The sequence below is a fragment of the Ictalurus furcatus genome, chromosome 3 (genome assembly GCF_023375685.1).
Source record: "Ictalurus furcatus strain D&B chromosome 3, Billie_1.0, whole genome shotgun sequence".
NCBI lineage: Eukaryota > Metazoa > Chordata > Actinopteri > Siluriformes > Ictaluridae > Ictalurus > Ictalurus furcatus.
Window position 1 is genome coordinate 22,524,600 of NC_071257.1, and position 20,811 is coordinate 22,545,410.

At 37.0% G+C, this 20,811-nt stretch overlaps 2 protein-coding genes across 8 annotated transcripts in view; one reads left to right on the top strand and one right to left on the bottom strand.

Moving 5' to 3' along the window:
- Window positions 1-965: 965 nt before the first annotated feature.
- On the bottom strand, window positions 966-3,814 carry pcbd1 (pterin-4 alpha-carbinolamine dehydratase/dimerization cofactor of hepatocyte nuclear factor 1 alpha). The gene is made up of 4 exons (XM_053621515.1): window positions 3,696-3,814; window positions 1,758-1,889; window positions 1,559-1,639; window positions 966-1,450 (listed from the first exon to the last, which is right to left on the bottom strand). Exons 1-4 carry the CDS (start codon window positions 3,696-3,698, stop codon window positions 1,358-1,360), a joined length of 309 nt encoding a protein of 102 aa, XP_053477490.1. The 5' UTR covers window positions 3,699-3,814; the 3' UTR covers window positions 966-1,357.
- The window catches only part of si:dkey-192p21.6 (uncharacterized protein LOC565246 homolog), a 42,626-nt gene continuing 24,797 nt past the window's right edge, over window positions 2,983-20,811 (top strand). The window contains exons 1-9 of one of the 7 annotated variants that reach the window (XM_053621514.1): window positions 3,901-4,102; window positions 5,263-5,369; window positions 5,888-6,011; window positions 6,584-6,678; window positions 7,147-7,268; window positions 11,188-11,303; window positions 15,474-15,543; window positions 16,139-16,205; window positions 16,861-16,940. In XM_053621514.1, the coding sequence (XP_053477489.1) occupies window positions 5,310-5,369; window positions 5,888-6,011; window positions 6,584-6,678; window positions 7,147-7,268; window positions 11,188-11,303; window positions 15,474-15,543; window positions 16,139-16,205; window positions 16,861-16,940 (734 nt within the window). In that variant the 5' untranslated portion in view covers window positions 3,901-4,102; window positions 5,263-5,309. Of the gene's footprint in view, window positions 3,583-3,900; window positions 4,103-5,262; window positions 5,370-5,887; window positions 6,012-6,583; window positions 6,679-7,146; window positions 7,269-11,187; window positions 11,304-15,473; window positions 15,544-16,138; window positions 16,206-16,860; window positions 16,941-20,811 lie in introns of those variants that run through there. The other 6 variants (XM_053621508.1, XM_053621507.1, XM_053621509.1 and 3 more) reach the window with 6 other exon arrangements.

The following is a 20,811-nucleotide window of genomic DNA, read 5'->3' on the forward strand; positions in this document are numbered from 1 at the left end:
AAGTTTGCCAATGAACATCTGAATGATTCAGAGGACAACTGGGTGAAAGTGTTGTGGTCAGATGAGACCAAAATGGAGCTCTTTGGCATCAACTCAACTCGCCGTGTTTGGAGGAGGAGGAATGCTGCCTATGACCCCAAGAACACCATCCCCACCGTCAAACATGGAGGTGGAAACATTATGCTTTGGGGGTGTTTTTCTGCTAAGGGGACAGGACAACTTCACCGCATCAAAGGGACGATGGACGGGGCCATGTACCGTCAAATCTTGGGTGAGAACCTCCTTCCCTCAGCCAGGGCATTGAAAATGGGTCGTGGATGGGTATTCCAGCATGACAATGACCCAAAACACACGGCCAAGGCAACAAAGGAGTGGCTCAAGAAGAAGCACATTAAGGTCCTGGAGTGGCCTAGCCAGTCTCCAGACCTTAATCCCATAGAAAATCTGTGGAGGGAGCTGAAGGTTCGAGTTGCCAAACGTCAGCCTCGAAACCTTAATGACTTGGAGAAGATCTGCAAAGAGGAGTGGGACAAAATCCCTCCTGAGATGTGTGCAAACCTGGTGGCCAACTACAAGAAACATCTGACCTCTGTGATTGCCAACAAGGGTTTTGCCACCAAGTACTAAGTCATGTTTTGCAGAGGGGTCAAATACTTATTTCCCTCATTAAAATGCAAATCAATTTATAACATTTTTGACATGCGTTTTTCTGGATTTTTTTTGTTGTTATTCTGTCTCTCACTGTTCAAATAAATCTACCATTAAAATTATAGAATGATCATTTCTTTGTCAGTGGGCAAATGTACAAAATCAGCAGGGGATCAAATACTTTTTTCCCTCACTGTACATATTATTTAAAGCGGAATGTGTTCATTTTGCTAGTTTAAACGCTTTATTGAAACTTATATCTTTGCCAAAAACATTGGAAGTATATTTATATGTGGCATAAATTCAGAATCACTGGGTCAAAAGCTCAGCTTTATTTCTGAAACAGCTGTAGGTTTAACAGTCAATATGGTTGAGACACTCTACAAAGTCGAGCTTATAAGGACAGCAATACCCTGTGCACAGTGAATAGAAAATAAAGGCACAATATTTTTTCGGGACAGAAACGATACTGGGCTACATTTAAGACACGAGACCATCCTGTAAAGATAGCTCTATTCTCACCATAGGATTATACAGATGATGTATCTCATGTTTTTATTGATACTGTCTGTGTAACAGGCCATCAAAGTTTTCAATTAGTGTTTGATAAATTTGTATCTGGAAACCCCTCCCACTAAATACATTTGATTCATCAATGTGAGACATAAGGGGTCTGGTCTGTTTCTGCCAAAAAGAAAGAGAGTCATCTTCACAACACTGAGACTTGATCAATGAAAGTAGCAAGAGAAATGTCACGCTTAGATAGTCCTCCACACTCGTGTGTGCTGAGAGTGATGTGAACCTGGCAAAGAGAAAATCAGGGAGGGGTGGTGTTACTGACAGACTATTAAATGAATTTTCCTTGCTCATAATAAGCATGAAAATACTTGATTTAGTAGTACTCATATACCTTGTTGTAAACATTGAACCACTCGGGATGATGGTCCATTTTCTCAGCCTGCAGAGCTACTCTAGACATGAACCCAAAGGCCTAAGAGAGAATGATGCCATTTGTGTGAAGAGATTTTGATGCTTTACATGCAGCACATACGTTGTGCTTTCATTGCCAATGAGAGTTCAGTAATGACTGGTTTTATGTGGATGCTCACCTGGTTAAAGTCTTTGAAAATAAATTCCTTATAGAGTGCATCCCTGCCCACCACTTCGGCCCACTGTGCGTTGCGGAGCATTGGGAGCAGCTGCTCTCTCTCGTCCAAAGTCAGAACCTGAATCTTACCAGCCTGTGTAGTTACAACAGACACATTACAGCTGTGCTTTAGTTACTTCTTCACTCCCTTATGATTAGACTTAGATGCACCAAGATACAGCAAGACTACAAAAAACATTTTATGTATTTACTTATGTATCAGGCAGTGTCATGTTGGTGTCTTTAAACTTAGGCCAATATGCTCTAGCACAAGGACAGGTTTTATTTTTTCCCAAGAAGGACCCCATTAACCCCATCTGGTTTGCAGATTCACACTTATTCTGATATACAGTATGGGCAATTTATCTTAGCCAATCAACCTAATCAGAGAAACCTGGTAACCAGAGAACCTCAAAGAAACCCCCATGGATATGGGGAGAACATGTAAAAATCCACACAGACAGTAAGCAGGGCTCAAGAACCTGAGACCCCAGAGCTGTGAGGATGCAGTGCTACTTGTTGCATTACTGTGTTGTCATAAATGTAATATAACTGCATAATTCACAATGTAATTAGACAATGAGTTCTAAAACAATTCCACTAAAAAAAACAATAACAGCCACTTTATCCATTTTACTCGAGGTTACACACCAAACTAATTTCAAACCATACAGTATGTTGTCTCTAATGGCATGATATGTGCATGGTATTTATTATTACAAAATATATGTTAAGAAATGTGTGTGTGTGTGTGTATGTATATATATATATATATATATATATATATATATATATATATATATATATATATATATACACATATATAAAATTCAATTCTATATTATTAAAAATACATTTACATTACTAAACATTTTACATTACTAAAACTTAAACAGCAATGCAAGAGTTACAAACATTCAGCAGGGGGACGTTTCATAAAGGAGCTCTGTCATTGGTTGCAGTGGAGCCCATCTGGAGACAATGATGACTTGCATTTCCAGGTTTAAGAGCTTTCACCATGCTTCACTGGAGGTTACACTGAGTTATTTAACCCTTTCCCTTTCAAATGCCTTATAGGAGTCCTACAAGATCACGAGTTTAACACGTAATCCTACTTTCAAATAGTATAGCAAGAACGTAAATTAATGGGTTTAATGGGTAGATTAATAAAAGGTTTCTGAAAAAATTATCCATAGTAGAAAAATGTGATATGCATTGATGGTAATGATAGTAAATGACACGTTTGCATGGTCAGACCTGGTATACATAATGTATGACCAAACCAAGAAACTTCAAATGATTCATGTAGTTAAAAGAGCACTGATGCATAATGACAGATTTTATCATGATTTTATAAACATTGCAGATCAGTTGCATGTTCTCTGTAATGATGTAGACTGTGCAACTCACAGAATCTGAGTCTGAATGAGTAGCATCAGCACTTTCCTGTGTGTGTGTGTGTGTGTGTGTGTGTGTGTGTGTAGCGACTGTCTCGCGCCTCACAGCATACTGTGACACAATGAAGCCGATAACACCGTCACACATCAATCAACAGGTCTCTTAGCAACAAGATAATCTGTGACGTATTCCAGTCGTCCAGCAGCTACAGACATGAGCGCGGATCACACAAATGTACTCAGGCACACAAAACATGTCTGAAAAGGATAGCAGCACGTGCTGCTGATTCTATGACGACAGACAGGCTGAAAAAACATTTATGTATACTGATATCAACTACATCAATTCTGCATATACTGTACAGCCTGGCAGAGAAACAGCAGCAACAGGTGGAAGACATTGTCTCCTGTTTAGTCTTACTATAAAATGTGCACTATGAGCTATGTATAGCTTAATATAATAATTGAAGTTGTCGGATAATAAGTCTCTGTTATGTACCTACCATGTTTTCTCTCAGAGCAGTACTGCTTTGCTGCCTTTCCGGCTCTCCTGCTCTGAATTAAACATGTCCCCAAAAAGCGTTTCCACAAACCCCGCCTCTTGCGCTACGATTGGCCAATAGCCCAATATTTACACGCTGCCTTGCATGTCCATTCGCTACCTATTAACAGCTCTACAACAGTAGGTGGGGTTTATCACAATACGGGTAGGAAAAATAGTAGCGCGAGTTACTAACAAGAGCAAGCAGAAAGTAATGTGCTATCCAGCTGCAGCGCCGCACACCGACGATGCAAAGACCCCCAAAGGCAGGCAGGGCGGAAGAAGCCTAGCTGGTGAATCCTCTTTGCAAACCAAATAAGTGAACTATACGCAAGGGTCCTTGAAGAGGGACACGGCAGCCACTTGTAGGTTTGTTCCAAAGTGAAATATTGAAAACGACGACTTCTGAACAGTCATTACTGAGGTCATAGACGTAAATACGCCTGTGAATTAAACTGGACACGTCAACGATGCCGCCATCTTAGAGAGGCCAAGTTTAGCTAATCGACTTGAATTCAAATGAATATTTTCTCCAAAATGCCGCCACATTGAGCAGCACTTGGGTGTAAAAATAAAATTGAGACTGGACTAGATACCAGAGAGCAAAGCATGCCTCCTATTAGATAGGTTTTGACTACTTTCAGTACAGCTTTCTCACATATGTTATGATCCTGAGCTAGTTACGGTGTTTTTGAAGAGACGTCATCAAACTGTGCTGACGTGCTAAGGGTGCTAAGGGTGAATGAACCCTGCTGTAGACTAAATGTCTTTACTTCATCACCTTCACCTACACTACCATGAAAAATACAGGTGCTGTTTGGTCATTTGTCCAGTTTGTAGTAGATCCAACTAGCTGTATATCATAAACCCAAACTCTTTGCTAAAGACTGATAAGTGGTTTTGGATGTTTGGATTACACTACAGCTTTGAAAATGACACTATTGCAGGCTTGTTCCTTTGGTCTGTTCAACAGGTGGTCCACAGACCAAATGCAGTCGTTTATAATGTTCAAATGACCTGTTCCACATTTCTCTAATAAATCATTGTTATAATATGCACAATAATTGAGCATTAAAAGTTTGGCAAGTATGGCACATATTCTTTAAGATGATTCAATTAGATACAGAGCAGGCCTTAGCCAACTTATGACTTTTAAACCACAATGTTACTGCTATTAAAATACATGCAGATATTTTCTGTCTCCATTGTGGTGCTATAGAGAAAAACACCTAAAACTGAATGTCATAGAATGACCCTTAGACATTGCCTATGGAAATGTTTACTCTAGAATATATGTAATATAGTAGTATATATAATATTGTATACCATAGTAAACTATACTATACAGTCGTTTTGGTTTAGGTAAATGTTTTAATGTATATTGTAATTTGTTCTGACTCACTGCCTTTAACAGTAATGCTGCAAAGTGATTCCGTATTAAGCGGAACAGGATAGGATTTGCTGTCAAAGACATTTAGAAAGCCGAGAGTTTCTGTTGTGATAGTTTCTATTATGTCTTGGAAACCTAGATAATTTGCTTCATCAGCGGACAGTTATGTTGTCTTCATGATCGATCATGAAATGCGTTTTCAGAGACATGCAGGGAGTATTCAAGCCAGGAGAAGGTGCTCAGATGGTGAGAAAAATGCATCTACACTATCATAAAATTCTGTAGAGAAATGGCTGTGTCTTGAAAGTGCAGCACTGTGGTGGTGCATAGATTCTAAGCTTATTTTATAATGTATTACGTGAATAGCATACATAAGCAAGGAAGAAAGAATATTTCTTAATTTAGGAGATGCTTTTATCCAAAGTCTTTTAATATTGAGACAGGATACAGTTAATGCAAGTGAGCAGTTGAAGGTTAGGAGCCTTTATCACAAACCTCTGAGCAATTACTATCTCAGAATCTTAAATACTAAACCTTCACAATTAATTTAAATTCATTGTCAAAAATATTCAGTTATAGTGAACATAGGCTTCTGACAAGCACTCAGAACTGCTGCTCCTGCACATACACGTGTGTTTGGATGATGTGATACTAAGACAGTACGTGAAAGCACGAGTTATACTCAGAAATGGTGCCATAACCACCTTGGGAAATATCCAACACACCTCTGTGCTCTTTGAACTCTTTGTTCATATCTTTTGTAGCCTACAATAAATGAGTTCAGTAGAGAAGCAAGTTTTCAGCTGACTATGGAGAGCTGCAGTCTGAGACACATTTTCTACATTATTCTTCTCACAATAGGACAGTGTGGGATGACCATGAATACAGGTAGCATACAATGTATTACTAAAATAAGTGTTGACATTTAGGAATTTGAAAATGAATTATTTGTGACATTTTAATTGTTCTGGAATTCCAGTGCTTTGTAAGCCTTTAGGATTGTCATGCCTGAGTGCCTTTGGTTTTTTACTAGTGACACATTTTAATCAGAGCACCAAGAACTTTATCTGTAGGATTGTCAAGAAAAGATGTTGTGCTAGTGGTCTGAGCATGCACCATGTTTTGAAGAGTTGTGTTAGTCCTGTAGATGTCAACATGGGTCACATTTATTTTTAATGACTCCTCCTTTTTTGGCATACATTAAGGAGGTCTAGAGCATATCTTTTATTTCTATATTATCAAAGTAATATATATATTTTATTTCTCTTATGAGTATTTGTATTGAGCTTTGTTATGTTAGTTGTAATATTAACAACAAATTTATTCCCTTGATTCCCTTAAATTACTACTGATATTGTACATGTTGTTTAGTATATTCTGTATAGGCCAACATGATAAATATAAGGAAAATTCAACTTATCAGTATCTTTTTTTATAGCAGTATCATCTTTAACTTGCAGAAACTTTACTGAAAATGGATGAAGCGTTACTAACAGTCCGTAATCAGATGTCCTACGGGCTTCAAGTTCTCTACACCTCAGATTACTGCTATAAGGTATTTAGAAATTGTATTACTCAGTTTTCATAATGATCTCTTCATCAGTTTGCTGATTAGTGTTCCATACTACTACTACTACTAATAATAATAATAATGATGGTAATAATAATAATAATAATAATGATAATAATGATAATAATAATAATGAGCACTAAAAAAAAAGCTCAACTTGTACTGTTATTGTTGTTGTACCAGCTCATGGTACTGGATATGTTTTGATGGAGACTGCAAAGCACTTCTTTAAATCACTCTGAATAAGGCCATCTGCCAAATTCTGTCAATGGAAATAATAGTTACAATAATCTTAATATAATGTTTAATGGCTATAACAGTAAAAAAAAATTATATATCATAACCCAGTAACATTAAGGATATTGCGTCTGCCTTTTGAAAGCTGTGGATTTTTAAGTAGTATTGTGGCTGATTAAGTAGTATAAAAATATTATGCACACATGATGTCTGCAGTGTCTTTACCAACCTTTGGCTAGCATGGAAGTTGGACCAGGAAATGTGTCTGTGGTGCTGAGCACACCTTTCACTCTAACTCTGAAAGCCTCACCTGTGAATGCCACTAACACTTTGTGCAGGTAAGACTTAAATTTACACTATAGCTGTATACTAATATCCAGTCTGTTTCAGGCTCACATCCAAATATTTCCTGTTTGAACTGCAATGGAGCAAAATTAAAATGATGCACCTTTTGTTCTTGAGTGCAAAATCCTTTTTCATTTGGATGGATTACTTAACATCAACATCCCTGTCTATAAATCACTGTCCATATGGACAGGCTCATTCCATTTATGTGAGCTGAAGCACCTTGACATGGACTAAATATACAGCCTTGATAGCAGAAGATTCCATTTACAATCTCTCAAACTACATAGACCATGGTGTGTCAGCATTTGACCTGACTTTAGGTCCTGAGTGCTGGCCTTTGGAGGATATCTCACATGCTATTGATCTTGCTGCCATTTGGGGTTAATAGGAGCAGACATTCAAAATAAAGAAACGAGCCATTAAGACATCAACACTACAAGTATCCACAGAAACCACACTTGGGATGTTAAACACAAAGATTCAGTAGCCACATTTATATAGAATCCTGGCGTAAGAGTCACCAGAACTGAAGCATTCCATGTGGGGTTGTTATTAAAAGGGTGGTGAGATATTAAACATGTATCTGGTTGCATAAGATCAGGTGCTGTGCTTTTACTGCATTGCCCTGAGCTGGGGTCTAGTCTTGTGCTTCTTAAAGATCAATAGTGAGGTCCCTTTCCAGATGGAGCCACTATCGATTTACCCTCCCCCTCCAATGAACATGGCGGCTGGTATGTCATCCCCAGAACAATCAATGAATGCTTGTAACACACATTTTGTGGATGAAACAGGAGATGGTAGAATGTGGTCAAGAAGTGCATTTCTATATGCCATGCTCTAGATGGCTCCCTCAAGCTTCATAAATACTGAGCCTTATCTTTCCACTATACAATAAACTAAAAGCTTTCCTTACTTGCCATCTTAAGGTTCAAAGTTTTTGAATAACACTTGCGATTCCTGTATACATAATATGTGGAATGATATGTAATATGCCATGTATAATGCATATTAATACCATAAGACAAAGTATGTGCTCTAAAAGGTTACTGTATAAATGACAGTAGTTGCTGAATAATGTGCTTTAAGTTGAATGACTGAACAATAGCCTGTGAGGTGAATGGATTAAATAGTGTCAGAGGGGTTGAGGGTTCAAATTCTGCTTCCGAGCTTGCATGTTCTCCCCGTGTTTCGGGGCTTCCTTCGGGTGCTCTGGCTTCCTCCGCCAGTCAAAGACGTGTTGTAGGCTGACTGGCATTTCGAAATTGTCTGTAGTGTATGAATGTGTGAGCAATTGTGCTGGCACCCTGTCCAGGTGTCCCCCACCTTGTGCCCCAGGTTCCTTGGGATAGGCTCTAGTCTTCCCTGCGACCCTGTGTAGGATAAGTGGTATGGAAAAAGGATGGCTGGATTAATTTCTTAAGACAGACTAAACTTTGTTTCATAATATAGCCACCTCACAACCAGAGCCTTATGTGGGTCTTCCCAAAATTATTGCCAGAAAGTTGGAAGCACACAGTTGTCTAGAATGTCTTTGTATGCTGTAGTATTAAGAGTTCCCTTCACTGGAACTATGGGGCCTAGCACAAACTTGTTCCAGCATGACGATGCTGCTGTGCACAAATTGAGACATGATATGCCAAGGTTGGTGTGCATAGAGTCCTGACCTCAATCCCATTGAACACCTTTGGGATGAATTGAAATGCTGACTACGTGCCAGGCCTTCTTGCCTGACATCAGTGCCTGACCTCACTAATGCTCTTGAAGCTGAATGAGCAGAAATTCCCACAGACACATTCCAAAATCTAGTGGAAAGCTTTCCCAGAAAACTGGGGGTTGTTATACCAGTAAAGGGGGGACTAAATCCTAAATGGGGTGCACATAGGTGTGACTGGTCAGTTATACAGTGCATCCGGAAAGTATTCACAGCGCTTCACTTTTTCCACATTTTGTTATGTTATAGCCTTATTCCAAAATGGATTAAATTCATTATTTTCCTCAAAATTCTACAAACAATACCCTATAATGACAACATGAAAGAAGTTTGCTTGAAATCTTTGCAAATTTATTAAAAATAAAAAAACAAAAAAAGCACATGTACATAAGTATTCACTGCCCTTGCCATGACACTCAAAATTGATCTCAGGTGCATCCTGTTTCCACTGATCATCCTTGAGATGTTTCTACAACTTGATTGGAGTCCAGCTGTGGTTAATACAGTTTATTGGACATGATTTGGAAAGGCACACACCTGTCTATATAAGGTCCCACAGTTAACAATGCATGTTAGAGCACAAACCAAGCCATGAAGTCCAAGGAATTGTCTGTAGACCTCCGAGACAGGATTGTTTCGAGGCACAGATGTGGGGAAGGGTACAGAAACATTTCTGCAGCATTGAAGGTCCCAATGAGCACACACTCACACTCACAGTGGCCCCCATCATCTGTAAATGGAAGAAGTTTGGAACCAGCAGGACTCTTCCTAGAGCTGGCCGTCTGGCCAAACTGAGCGATCGGGGGAGAAGGGCCTTAGTCAGGGAGGTGACCAAAAACCCGATAGTCACTCTGACAGAGCTCCAGTGTGTCTCTGTGGAGAGAGGAGAACCTTCCAGAAGAACAACCATATCTGCAGCACTCCACCAATCAGGCCTGTATGGTAGAGTGGCCAGACGGAAGCCACTCCTCAGTAAAAGGCACATGACAGCCCGCCTGGAGTTTGCCAAAAGGCACCTGAAGACTCTCAGACTGTGAGAAACAAAATTCTCTGGTCTGATGAATCAAAGATTGAACTCTTTGGCCTGAATGGCAAGCGTCATGTCTGGAGGAAACCAGGCACCACTCATCACCTGGACAATGCCATCCCTACAGTGAAGCATGGTGGTGGCAGCATCATGCTGTGGGGATGTTTTTCACCGGCAGGAACTGGAAGACTAGTCAGTATCGAGGGAAAAATGAATGCAGCAATGTACAAAGACATCCTTGATAAAAACCTGTTCCAGAACACTCTGGACCTCAGACTGGGGTGAAGGTTCATCTTCCAACAGGACAATGACCCTAAGCACACAGCCAAGATAACAAAGGAGTGGCTACAGGACAACTCTGTGATTGTCCTTGAGTGGCCCAGCCAGAGCCCAGACTTGAACCCAATTGAACATCTCTGGAGAGATCTGAAAATGGCTGTGCCCCGATGCTCCCCATCCAACCTGATGGAGCTTGAGAGGTCCTGCAAAGAAGAATGGGAGAAACTGCCCAAAAATAGGTGTGCCAAGCTTGTAGCATCATACTCAAAACGACTTGAGGCTGTAATTGATGCCAAAGGTGCTTCAACAAAGTATTGAGCAAAGGCTGTGAATACTTATGTACATGTGCTTTTTTTGTTTTTTATTTTTCATAAATTTGCAAAGATTTCAAACAAACTTCTTTCACATTGTCATTATGGGGTATTGTTTGTAGAATTTTGAGGAAAATAATGAATTTAATCCATTTTGGAATAAGGCTGTAACATAACAAAATGTGGAAAAAGTGAAGCGCTGTGAATACTTTCCGGATGCACTGTACATTGGACATTTATTATTATTAATTATCACACATAACGACTTATGCAATTCATTATATGCATGTCTATAAGACAAAATTAATTATTGACAACATTGTAAATAATATGTCTATGTGCCATGGAAAATTTTATTGCAGTTTATACTTTGTAACAAAATGCATGTAACCATGAATAATCTGAAATATTTCAACATAGATGTAACCAGATAAATTTTTAAAGTGGCATATAAAATATAGTAAAATCTAATTTAGTGGAATTTTGGATATATAATTTATCACAGTCATAGTAAAATTCTGGATGTGTCATTTATTTATTTAAAATCATATTATTTAAGTTATTATTAACATTTCCTCCAGCTTAAGCTATCTATTTGAAGAGGCAGGACATTATTCTCTTTGGGTCACACCTGGAGATGCACTTAATGTAACCTGCTATATTTCTCTGGATAAGTTTCCACATAGCACCTACCAACGTAAGTACAAACTACTTGAATATAAAACGATGTAAACTTATGTCTTCTTTTTGTCAGTTAATGTTATATCCGTATAATTAGCAGACGGGCTTTACTATACTTTGGTAACTTTAGTCCTTCTTTCTCCTATGCCAATAAACATATCACCTCAGATTATGTGATTTACCTGTATTTCGTTGTATAATAGATGTACAGTAACATATAAACACATCTTACAGTGTAACACTTGAACCATTGCTACCTATGATTTAATCAAATCAAAGATTGTCTTTGATCTGTATAAACATTGATTGAGTCAGCAGAATGGAAACATGTATCTTGTGAGCTAGCCTTCTATAGAGAAGTGCTTTTTTGCATCCCAGGGGCTGGGACCGCCGCAATATTGATTCAATAAGCTGCCCTTTTCTTGAAAAACAGCTCAAAGAAAAGCTTTTCTGCCATGTTTGTTTTGGAAAATGCCCCATGAGAGGAGCATTGTGGGAAATACATTAGAAGAGCAAGGAGGATTAAGACATAATGGGATTTTGAAAGCACCATGCTCCATAATGCAGAGTCTATTTTACAATAGTGCAGATTATGTTGTAGAGCAGACTTTACGGGTAAGTAACCATTATCTGCTAGATATATGGCCAGTGTTGCTAAACTCTGGGCCACATGATGAGCTTCCATTAGCTGCACTGTCCGGTGATTATATGCAGGCTCCGGTGGGCTCTCACAGCTTAAGTAATCAGCCTGGTGATCAGCATTCTGGAGGCAGAGAGCACAGGAAGAAGCTGACCATTGCACACTGGGGCTTGAACAGAACTATGCCAGACCCATAGAGTATTTGTCTCAGTGTTATTAACAGAGGCTTAGTCATTCATGTATTTGTTCCTTTATCTTCAGTAACCACTTTATCCTGGTCAGGGTCACTCAGAGGTTTAGCTAGCGAATGTATGTACTTTTAGTGTCACTGGACACCGTTATGCTTTCACTTAGTATTAAAAGGGAACTTCAGTGTTTTTTTCAATGCTGCCAATGCTGAGAAGTAAACAGTCAAGCAGAGTGTACAGACTTGAATTTCTTCGCAATATTTACAATAAGAATCAGGGGTCTCCTTTTATATTTGTAAAGTCAATAATATGTTAGTATATTTGTAATACCATTAAAGCCTCTTATGATTTTAAGGTTTATTTACACCAAAAATCATATTTTATTTTATAGTATTATTTTATACTAAAAAATATTAACAATCTCTGACACAGCAGCAGATTTATTCATAACTATTTCATGTAATATGACTTTCGGTGAAGTAGCTATTAGAGGCTTTAAATGCATTCTGAAGAATTATTCAAAATGCCTATTTAAGTGTAATTGTCTTATTCTTTAGAATCATTACATGATCATTTGGTCTTTGTCAGGCCAGATAGACTTTAATTGAACATTTTGTGCAAGTAAAAAAAATATGTCAGTGATTTTCTTAAAAAAAACCCCAACAACAATAAAAAAAACATGAATTATTCATTAATATAATTAATGAATATAAATACGCTAGGCAAAATAATCTCCAGTATTTTCATTAATGAATAAGGACAACCTTTTTATTTGCAAGTTATTATTACTGGATAGATGATTGATTTCTATGTTATTGTAAACACACTGGAGTAGTTACAGTTTAAACATGCAGTTAGTGTCGTTTAATTTCCTGGTCATGGCATAGTAGTCATCACTGCTTTTGTGTCATGGTGTTTATTCACTTGCTGATTGAACGGCCATTTCAGTGTTTGTTTTTCCACACAAACGCCTCCCCTTGTACGTTTGGTTGTTGCCAGTGTTTCACTCTTTCTTCTGGAACCTTTATCATAGATAATCCCTTCTGGCAGACCATGTCATGTGTTCCATCATGCACTGAAAAAAATATTTTTCTCCACACTTTCTTACTGGTGATCCAGGGTTTCGGTTGCGCAGATTGATTTTGCAGTGACAAGTTGGTTTTTTGTGCTATGCAACAGGAAACTACTGGGCTCTTGAGAGTTTCCCTGCGATACAGAGTGATTGAGTTTCAACCCTGCCCATAAGAATCATGAAATCAAGTAGGCATGTAAATGTAAGGATCAAATGTATGTAATTATTTCACTCCAAATACTTTTTTACAGTTCAGTAAAAATAAAAATAAAAACATTTTGGTGTTTTAATGGCACTTTCATGTGTCTAAGTGCTTTTGGTAGGACAAATCTGTGCCAAATTCTAGCTGCAAAATACACTGTTTGTGGCACAGTGGTGAATATAATGTCTTTTGCATATAATGTCTTGTCCTGAATGATAATGTTGTTGTTTTGCTAGTATTGATTCATGTATGTGCCAACAGACCCCAGAGTCTATCAACACACAATATTCCTTTTAAACTACAACTTGAGATGATTTCTTCCCATTAGTGTTGAATCCTAATAAACTACATATTTAATAATAAGTTTAACTTGTAGGGTATAAGCAGTAAGATTATACTTAAGTGAAAGTATAGATTATATGTTAAAATCTTACTCAGTTAAAAGTGGAAGTATCCAACAAAAAATGTACTCATCTGAAAGATAAAAGCTTTCTACTTTTAAATGTATTCAAGATGTAATTATGAAATGATGAAATTAAGTTAGTCATGTTTTCATGTGAAATTTGCATATATAAAATTGTTACAAGATGATATTTGTTTTAAATCAACTGCACCATTTTGGCTGAAAACATCATTCAGTTTTTGTAAACTGGTCATATGCATGACTGACGCTACGCAGTTTGTTAATTTATTAATCAGAAGTAAAATATCCTGTAAATAACCAATATTTACTATTAGCTAGAATTTTAGTTGCTGTCTAGCCAAATTATGTTAGCTCCTGAAATTGATACTAGTCTAATTCGGCGTTAGTAAGCAACCTAGTTAATTATCACCAGTTATTGTTAGCAGATTAGCAAAACTTGGAGTTGGAGGTCTTCTAAGGAGATGCCTTATTTTATATGAGTCTTTCTTTACTCTAGTATATTGAGACATTTTACTGAAGTAGAGCCAATGGCGCTCATCCTCAAGTTTGACACTGTAGTCTGGTGGCTTATCCATATTCAGATGCACACAGATAGTATATATAGTTCTAATTACATTAATTAGCATGGGAAGGTCACTACAGGTGACAAATTGGCATGATTGCTGATTGGTTTTTCAAAATATATAATAATATTTTTTTTTATAACTGATTGGATGCTAAACTGAGCCCATTCAGTTGATATACATTGGGGACCAAAAGTCTGGGAGCACTAGTGAAAATGTATCAATTTTGTATTCTTTTCTAAGTTAATACAACAATTTTCATCAAATTATATTATTGACAACAACTTAGAATCTTTTAAATATTTACAAGAATTTCAAAGTTTCTTAGTATGTGGTATGTCCCCTTTTGGCTTTAATGACCGTGTGCACTCGCGCTGACATGGACACCACAAGTTTGTGCAAACCCTTATGATCCATTTTAGAATAAAATCCATCTGAACACCTGCTTCAGTAGAAGAGATTAGGCATGAGGAAAATCTGGCCTTTTGTATAAAACAGTTAACATGGTCAATATCACAAATTTGCTTACATTTAAATAGGGACCTTGAAATAATTCAGAATCTTGAATATTAAATGTTCAAGATATTGAACACTTACGTTCTTTGTTTAAATATTTCAAAATTCTAAAAACTAATTGAAAAAAAAAAAATCCCAGATTTCAATGACTTTTGGACCCCACTGTACAGCATACAGTCATTGGTTGCATGAGAGAAAAAGAGTCTTTTGTGTTTTATAATGAGTACTTTGAAGGTCTACATATAAATGTAAGTAGTAAAAAAGTAGAAAAAAACTTAGTAAGTAAGTTTTTTCTTCTTCTTGGAATTGTAATTAAGAGTAATATATTGCATTTCAGTAATACTCAAGTAAAGTGTAAATACGCTAAAGTAATACTTTATGAAGCATGTAATGAAGTACAATTACTAAAGTATTTTCCACCCATGCATTGAATATACTATAAAAATCCTGTAAATGTATTAATAAATGTATGTTAAACATATCAGGCTGATGTGTTTTTATCAAATAATCATGTTATCCAAATATTTCAGTAATCAGTTTTGCAACTAAGACAATCAATGTTTATTTATTTATTTTCACAGCTTTGTGGGTAGCTGCTCTTGTTCTAGTCCTTTTGGCTTTAATTTGGGCCTCTATCCCTTTTCTGTCCAGGTAATACCTTTTTATCAACCCATGTAGTTTGAACACCAGCGTTGTGGTTAAAACTGAAAAAATGAAAGCAACATAAATATAAATGTCTTAATCATTAGACCCATCATTGTAATCAATCACAACTAATATTCTTATCTTATCCTAATTATACCAGATTTTTGAGTCTGATAAGGTACTAAGGTTGGAGTACCTTAGAAAATTTTACACTAGAATTTTGTACAATTTGAGTACAATTTAACTTAAAATATGCATAAATTCTTTTGAATAATAAACGTTGTTGCTTGTACTTGAAATGCAATTTCTTACAATGGAAATTGTAAGTTTTGTGCAGGATTGTGTACTATGTTGGTATGATCAGGCAATGACATGGCTGGGCTACTCTGAACTGCTGTAATGACTTTATTATTCAGGAAAACTTTAACTATCAGTGTATGAGTGCATGACACAGATGCTAGTAGTGAGACATATTGTAATGTATCATTGATTGTAAATATTCCTTGTACATAATAACCAGAAGATTTACATTATGATTTGGAGTCCTTATCATATTGTATACTATACAATCACATGAAATATTTTATTTCATGTATTATAGATGTAGCTGCACATTAAGGCTCAAAAATCTTATTTGCTGCTGTGGGGCTAAATACTCCATGGAAATGGTAAGTATGGTAATAGACTAAGACATGTAGTACTACTGGTTAAATGCAGTTTCTAATATTCCAGAGTAAAAAATACAATTACTTATTAACTGTCTACTACCAGGTATATTAAAAATACATAAATACCAGATGTCAGATACATTAGGTGATGTCTCTTGTGATTTTGTCTGTTCAATGTAGAGTGAGCCCTAGTTTGATTTGGCTGGTCTAAGACTCCTAGTTTGATTAGCCTGGTCTGTAGCATTACATTCAGCGATTGAAAGAGCCAGAGCAGGAAGATGTTTGTGCTAATTCCTTTGTGATGGATCTCTCTGCCAGCACAAAGCCATATGGGAAATGAGAACCTATTCCATGTGAAATGAGAAACTGTTCATGCTCACTAAACATTTCATCTAGTTCACTATATTAACAAAGGCAACAGTTTAGACCACAGATATGCAGACTATTGCACATTTGCTCAAATGTTTATCCAATATATCTGATACATTTTACAACCTGTATTTTCTTTGCAAAGACCTGCTGAGCTGATTCAGCAATAATAATATTCATTGTATTGTTTGCTATATTAAAAGTTGTATATATACAGTATACACTATTCTCATACAGTACCTACTGTATTTGTTTATTTGACATTTGTTGTTTACTTGTTGTGTAGGAAGAGGCTACAAATCAAGCCAGCATGGACCAAAGCCAACCAAAATCATCCCGTTTAAAATCATTAGACACATTTCGAGGGTATGTTCTATAAAACGACTTAACTTCTTTTGATATTCGGCAGTCACCTACCATCATTTCACCATATCATTTATTCCTGAAGATTGCTATCAATACTGTATGTTAATAGGTTTCTCATCAAAATTGTGTTTGCTAAGAGAATCTACTGGATATCTACAACCAAGATAGCTGAAAGGTCACAGTCTGGACACATGCTTACTTGAGCCATTGTTATCTAGCGGTTGCTCGAGGCATCAGCTCTAATGTCTTCTGCGTCTGTGGTAGGGAACAGTGGATTGCTGTTGGCTAGGGGTGATGCGATTTAATCTGGAGGCCCAGCAGGATGTAATAGTGGCTGGAGGGCAGACACAAAGCACGTCTCTCGCGAAACAGGAAACTGCCATGGCTTTGACCTCCCTCTTGCCTAAAATTTGATGTAATAATACTGGCAGCATATCAGCACATATTTAACAGCCTGTGATTTTAGAGCTGGATAGGATACGAGTTCTCAGATCAGTACCTGAGTAAAAGAGATCATATGTCATTTAGCTGGAAATATCTGCCAACAGACATTAATGGTAATTTATTTTCCTGACAATATCAAACTGAATTTGAATCATATTTCATGTTGCTGGTGCTTTTAGAGCCAGCTTTCCCTATGTAGATTAAAGCAGGGTTTTAAAAGCAGAGTAATCTGCTTTTTTATGAAAGAAAACAACATTTCTGTATATTGTTTGACAAACCATTGAAGATTAAGGTATTTTTTTTAACAATTCTGTTCTAAAATACTCTGACAGTTTCACTAACAAAAGAGTTTTTCTAAGCAGATGTGATTTTTTTTTAAGCACTCCTGAAATACAGATATATGTGGTTGTTTTTGTTGTTGTTTTCAAAAAGATAATTTGCTATTTAATGTTCCAGTAACTTCTATCATATTCTCAAGTGGAGTGCTTATAAAACCAGATGTTTTAATCTATCTACACCTGCTTTGGCTTTTTGAAATGCAACGGCTCATTTTCTTATTAAGCCTAATGGTTTTCTCTTTGTCATGCCAGGCTCTGTTTTTGTCTCTAGTGTTTGTGTAATGCCTGTGTAGTTACACATTAACTATACAAGCAACTATAATGTAACAGCTGTTACAGAAGGGAATCACGTAAATCCCTTGTATTTTATTAACATCAGTTTTGGCTTGTGCATGCTGACACTTGACAGCTGTAACAGGAACTTCTCCAGTTCTTGTGCCACTGCATTGTGGGTATTGCCAAAATATGTTCCAGGCTTTTTTTTGTATGGCTTTTTGTGAGATAGAGTGTCTTGTTAGGACACTGTAATGATATACTTGTGTACTTGCAAGAGCCAGAACTTGATGCACATTTGTATCTACTTACAATGTACTTCTGTAATCCATCTCTAACAGTGCATACATAGGTACACCATAGTTGTAGGTACATATACAGTTGTGCTCATGAATTTACATATCCCTTGCAGAATCTACAAAATGTTAATAATTAAAAAAAAGAGAGAGATCATTAAAATTGTATTTTTATTTTTATTTCATACTGCTTTAAATAAGCTATTTCACATAACAGATGTTTACATATAGTCCACAAGACACAATAATGACTGAATTTACACAAATGAACCAGTTCATTTCAGTTCCAAAAGTTTACATACGCTTGATTCATAATACTGTGTGTTGTTACCTGGATGATCAGCGACTGTTTTTATGTTTTGTGATAGTTTTCTTGAGTCCCTTGTTTGTCCTGAGCAATTAAACTGCTCACTTTTCTTCAGAAAAATCCTCCAGTCTCTTGCACATTCTTTGCTTTTCCAGCATATTCTGCATATTTGACCCCGTTCAAAAAGCGGCTATATGATTTTGAGATCCATCTTTTCACACTTGAGAGATTCATGTAAAACTATTACAAAAGGTGCAAACATTCAATGCTCAAGAAGGTAACACACTACATTAAGGGGGTTGTAAAATTTTGAACAGGATAATTGGTGTCTTATCTTACTTTTTTCAGTTAGTACTGCCCTTCAGAAGCTACATAAGATATTTACATGTTTAACAGAAGATGAATTATAACAATTTACACTGGTCATCCTGTTCAAAAGATTACACCCCCCTGGCACTTAATGTATCATGTTGCTTTCTTTAGCATCATGTTTGCACCTTTTGTCTTGTGAATAATACATATAAAAATCTGTTATGTGAAAAAGCTTATTCAGGGCAGAACTAAATAAAAAAAAGTAATTTTAATGAGCTCTCTTATTTATTTATTTTTTTTAATTATTAACATTTAGCAGATTCTGCAAGGGGTATGTAAATTTATGAGCACAATTGTATGTTAGAAGTAACTATACTTAGCAAAAAAGAAACATCCTCACACATTCAACTGCTTTTATTTCCTGCAGATTTCTTAACATGCGTAAATATTTATATTAACATAAAAACATTCAACAACTGAGATATAAGCTGAACAAGGTTCACAGACATTTGATGAACAGAAATGGAATAACGAGTCCTGAACAAATGGGGGGTCGATATCAAAAGTAACAGTCAGTATGTGGCGTGTCTACCAGCTGCTTTAAGTACTACAGTGCATCTCATCCTCATGGACTGCACCAGAATTGTCAGTTCTTGCTGTTTGATGTTACTCCACTCTTCCACAAAGGCATTTGCAAGTTCTCGATCACGTCTGGGGGGAAACATGGTTACATGTAATTTACCACTGCACAGATGATCAGCTGTCCATCCTGTCTCTCTGTAGCACTGTCTTAGGTGTCTTACATTACAGACATTTCAGTCTGTTGCTCTGGCCACATCTACAGTCTTCATGCCTCCCTGCAGCAGGCCTATGTCTTGTTCATGCAGGTGAGCAGAAACCATAGGCATCTTTCTTCTGGTGTTTTCAGAGTCAGTAGAAAGGTCTCTTTAGTTTCCTAAGTTATTGTAACTGTGACCTTAATTGCCTACCGCCTGTAAACTGTTAGTTCAATTCAATTCAATTCAATTTTATTTGTATAGCGCTTTTTACAATAGACATTGTCTCAAAGCAGCTTTACAGAAATATCAACATGGTATACAGATATTAAAGGTGTGAATTTATCCCAACTGAGCAAGCCACTGAGTGGCAACGGTGGCAAGGAAAAACTCCCTAAGATGTTTTAAGAGGAAGAAACCTTGAGAGGAACCCGACTCAGAAGGGAACCCATCCTCATCTGGGTAACAACAGATAGTGTGAAAAAGTTCATTATGGATTTATATGAAGTCTGTATGGCCTTAGGAGCAGCCGTAGTCCCAGCAGTCTGGAATTAGAGAAGATTTGAGCTCCATCCAGAGGCAGAAAGGATCTGGATCTCTAGTATCTCCATAAATTCATGTGGGGCTCGGCGAAAGGAGAGAGGGAGAAAAAAGATAATTATGACTGCGAAGTAGTAGAACAGAATCTAGTCAGGGTAGGCTTGAGTAAACAAATACGTTTTAAGCCTAGACTTAAACACTGAGACTGTGTCTGAGTCCCGAACACTAATAGGAAGACTGTTCCATAACTGTGGGGCTCTATAAGAGAAAGCTCTTCCCCCTGCTGTAGCCTTCACTATTCGAGGTACCGTCAAATAGCCTGCATCTTTTGATCTAAGTAGGTGTGGCGGATTATATAAAACCAAAAGGTCGCTTAGATATTGTGGTGCGAGACCATTTAGTGCTTTATAGGTTAATAAAAGTATTTTATAGTTAATGCGAGATTTTACTGGGAGCCAATGCAGTATTGATAATATCGGTGTGATATGGTCGTACCTTCTAGTTCTAGTTAGGACTCTAGCAGCTGCATTCTGGACTAACTGGAGCTTATTTATATTCCTACTGGAACATCCAGACAGTAAGGCA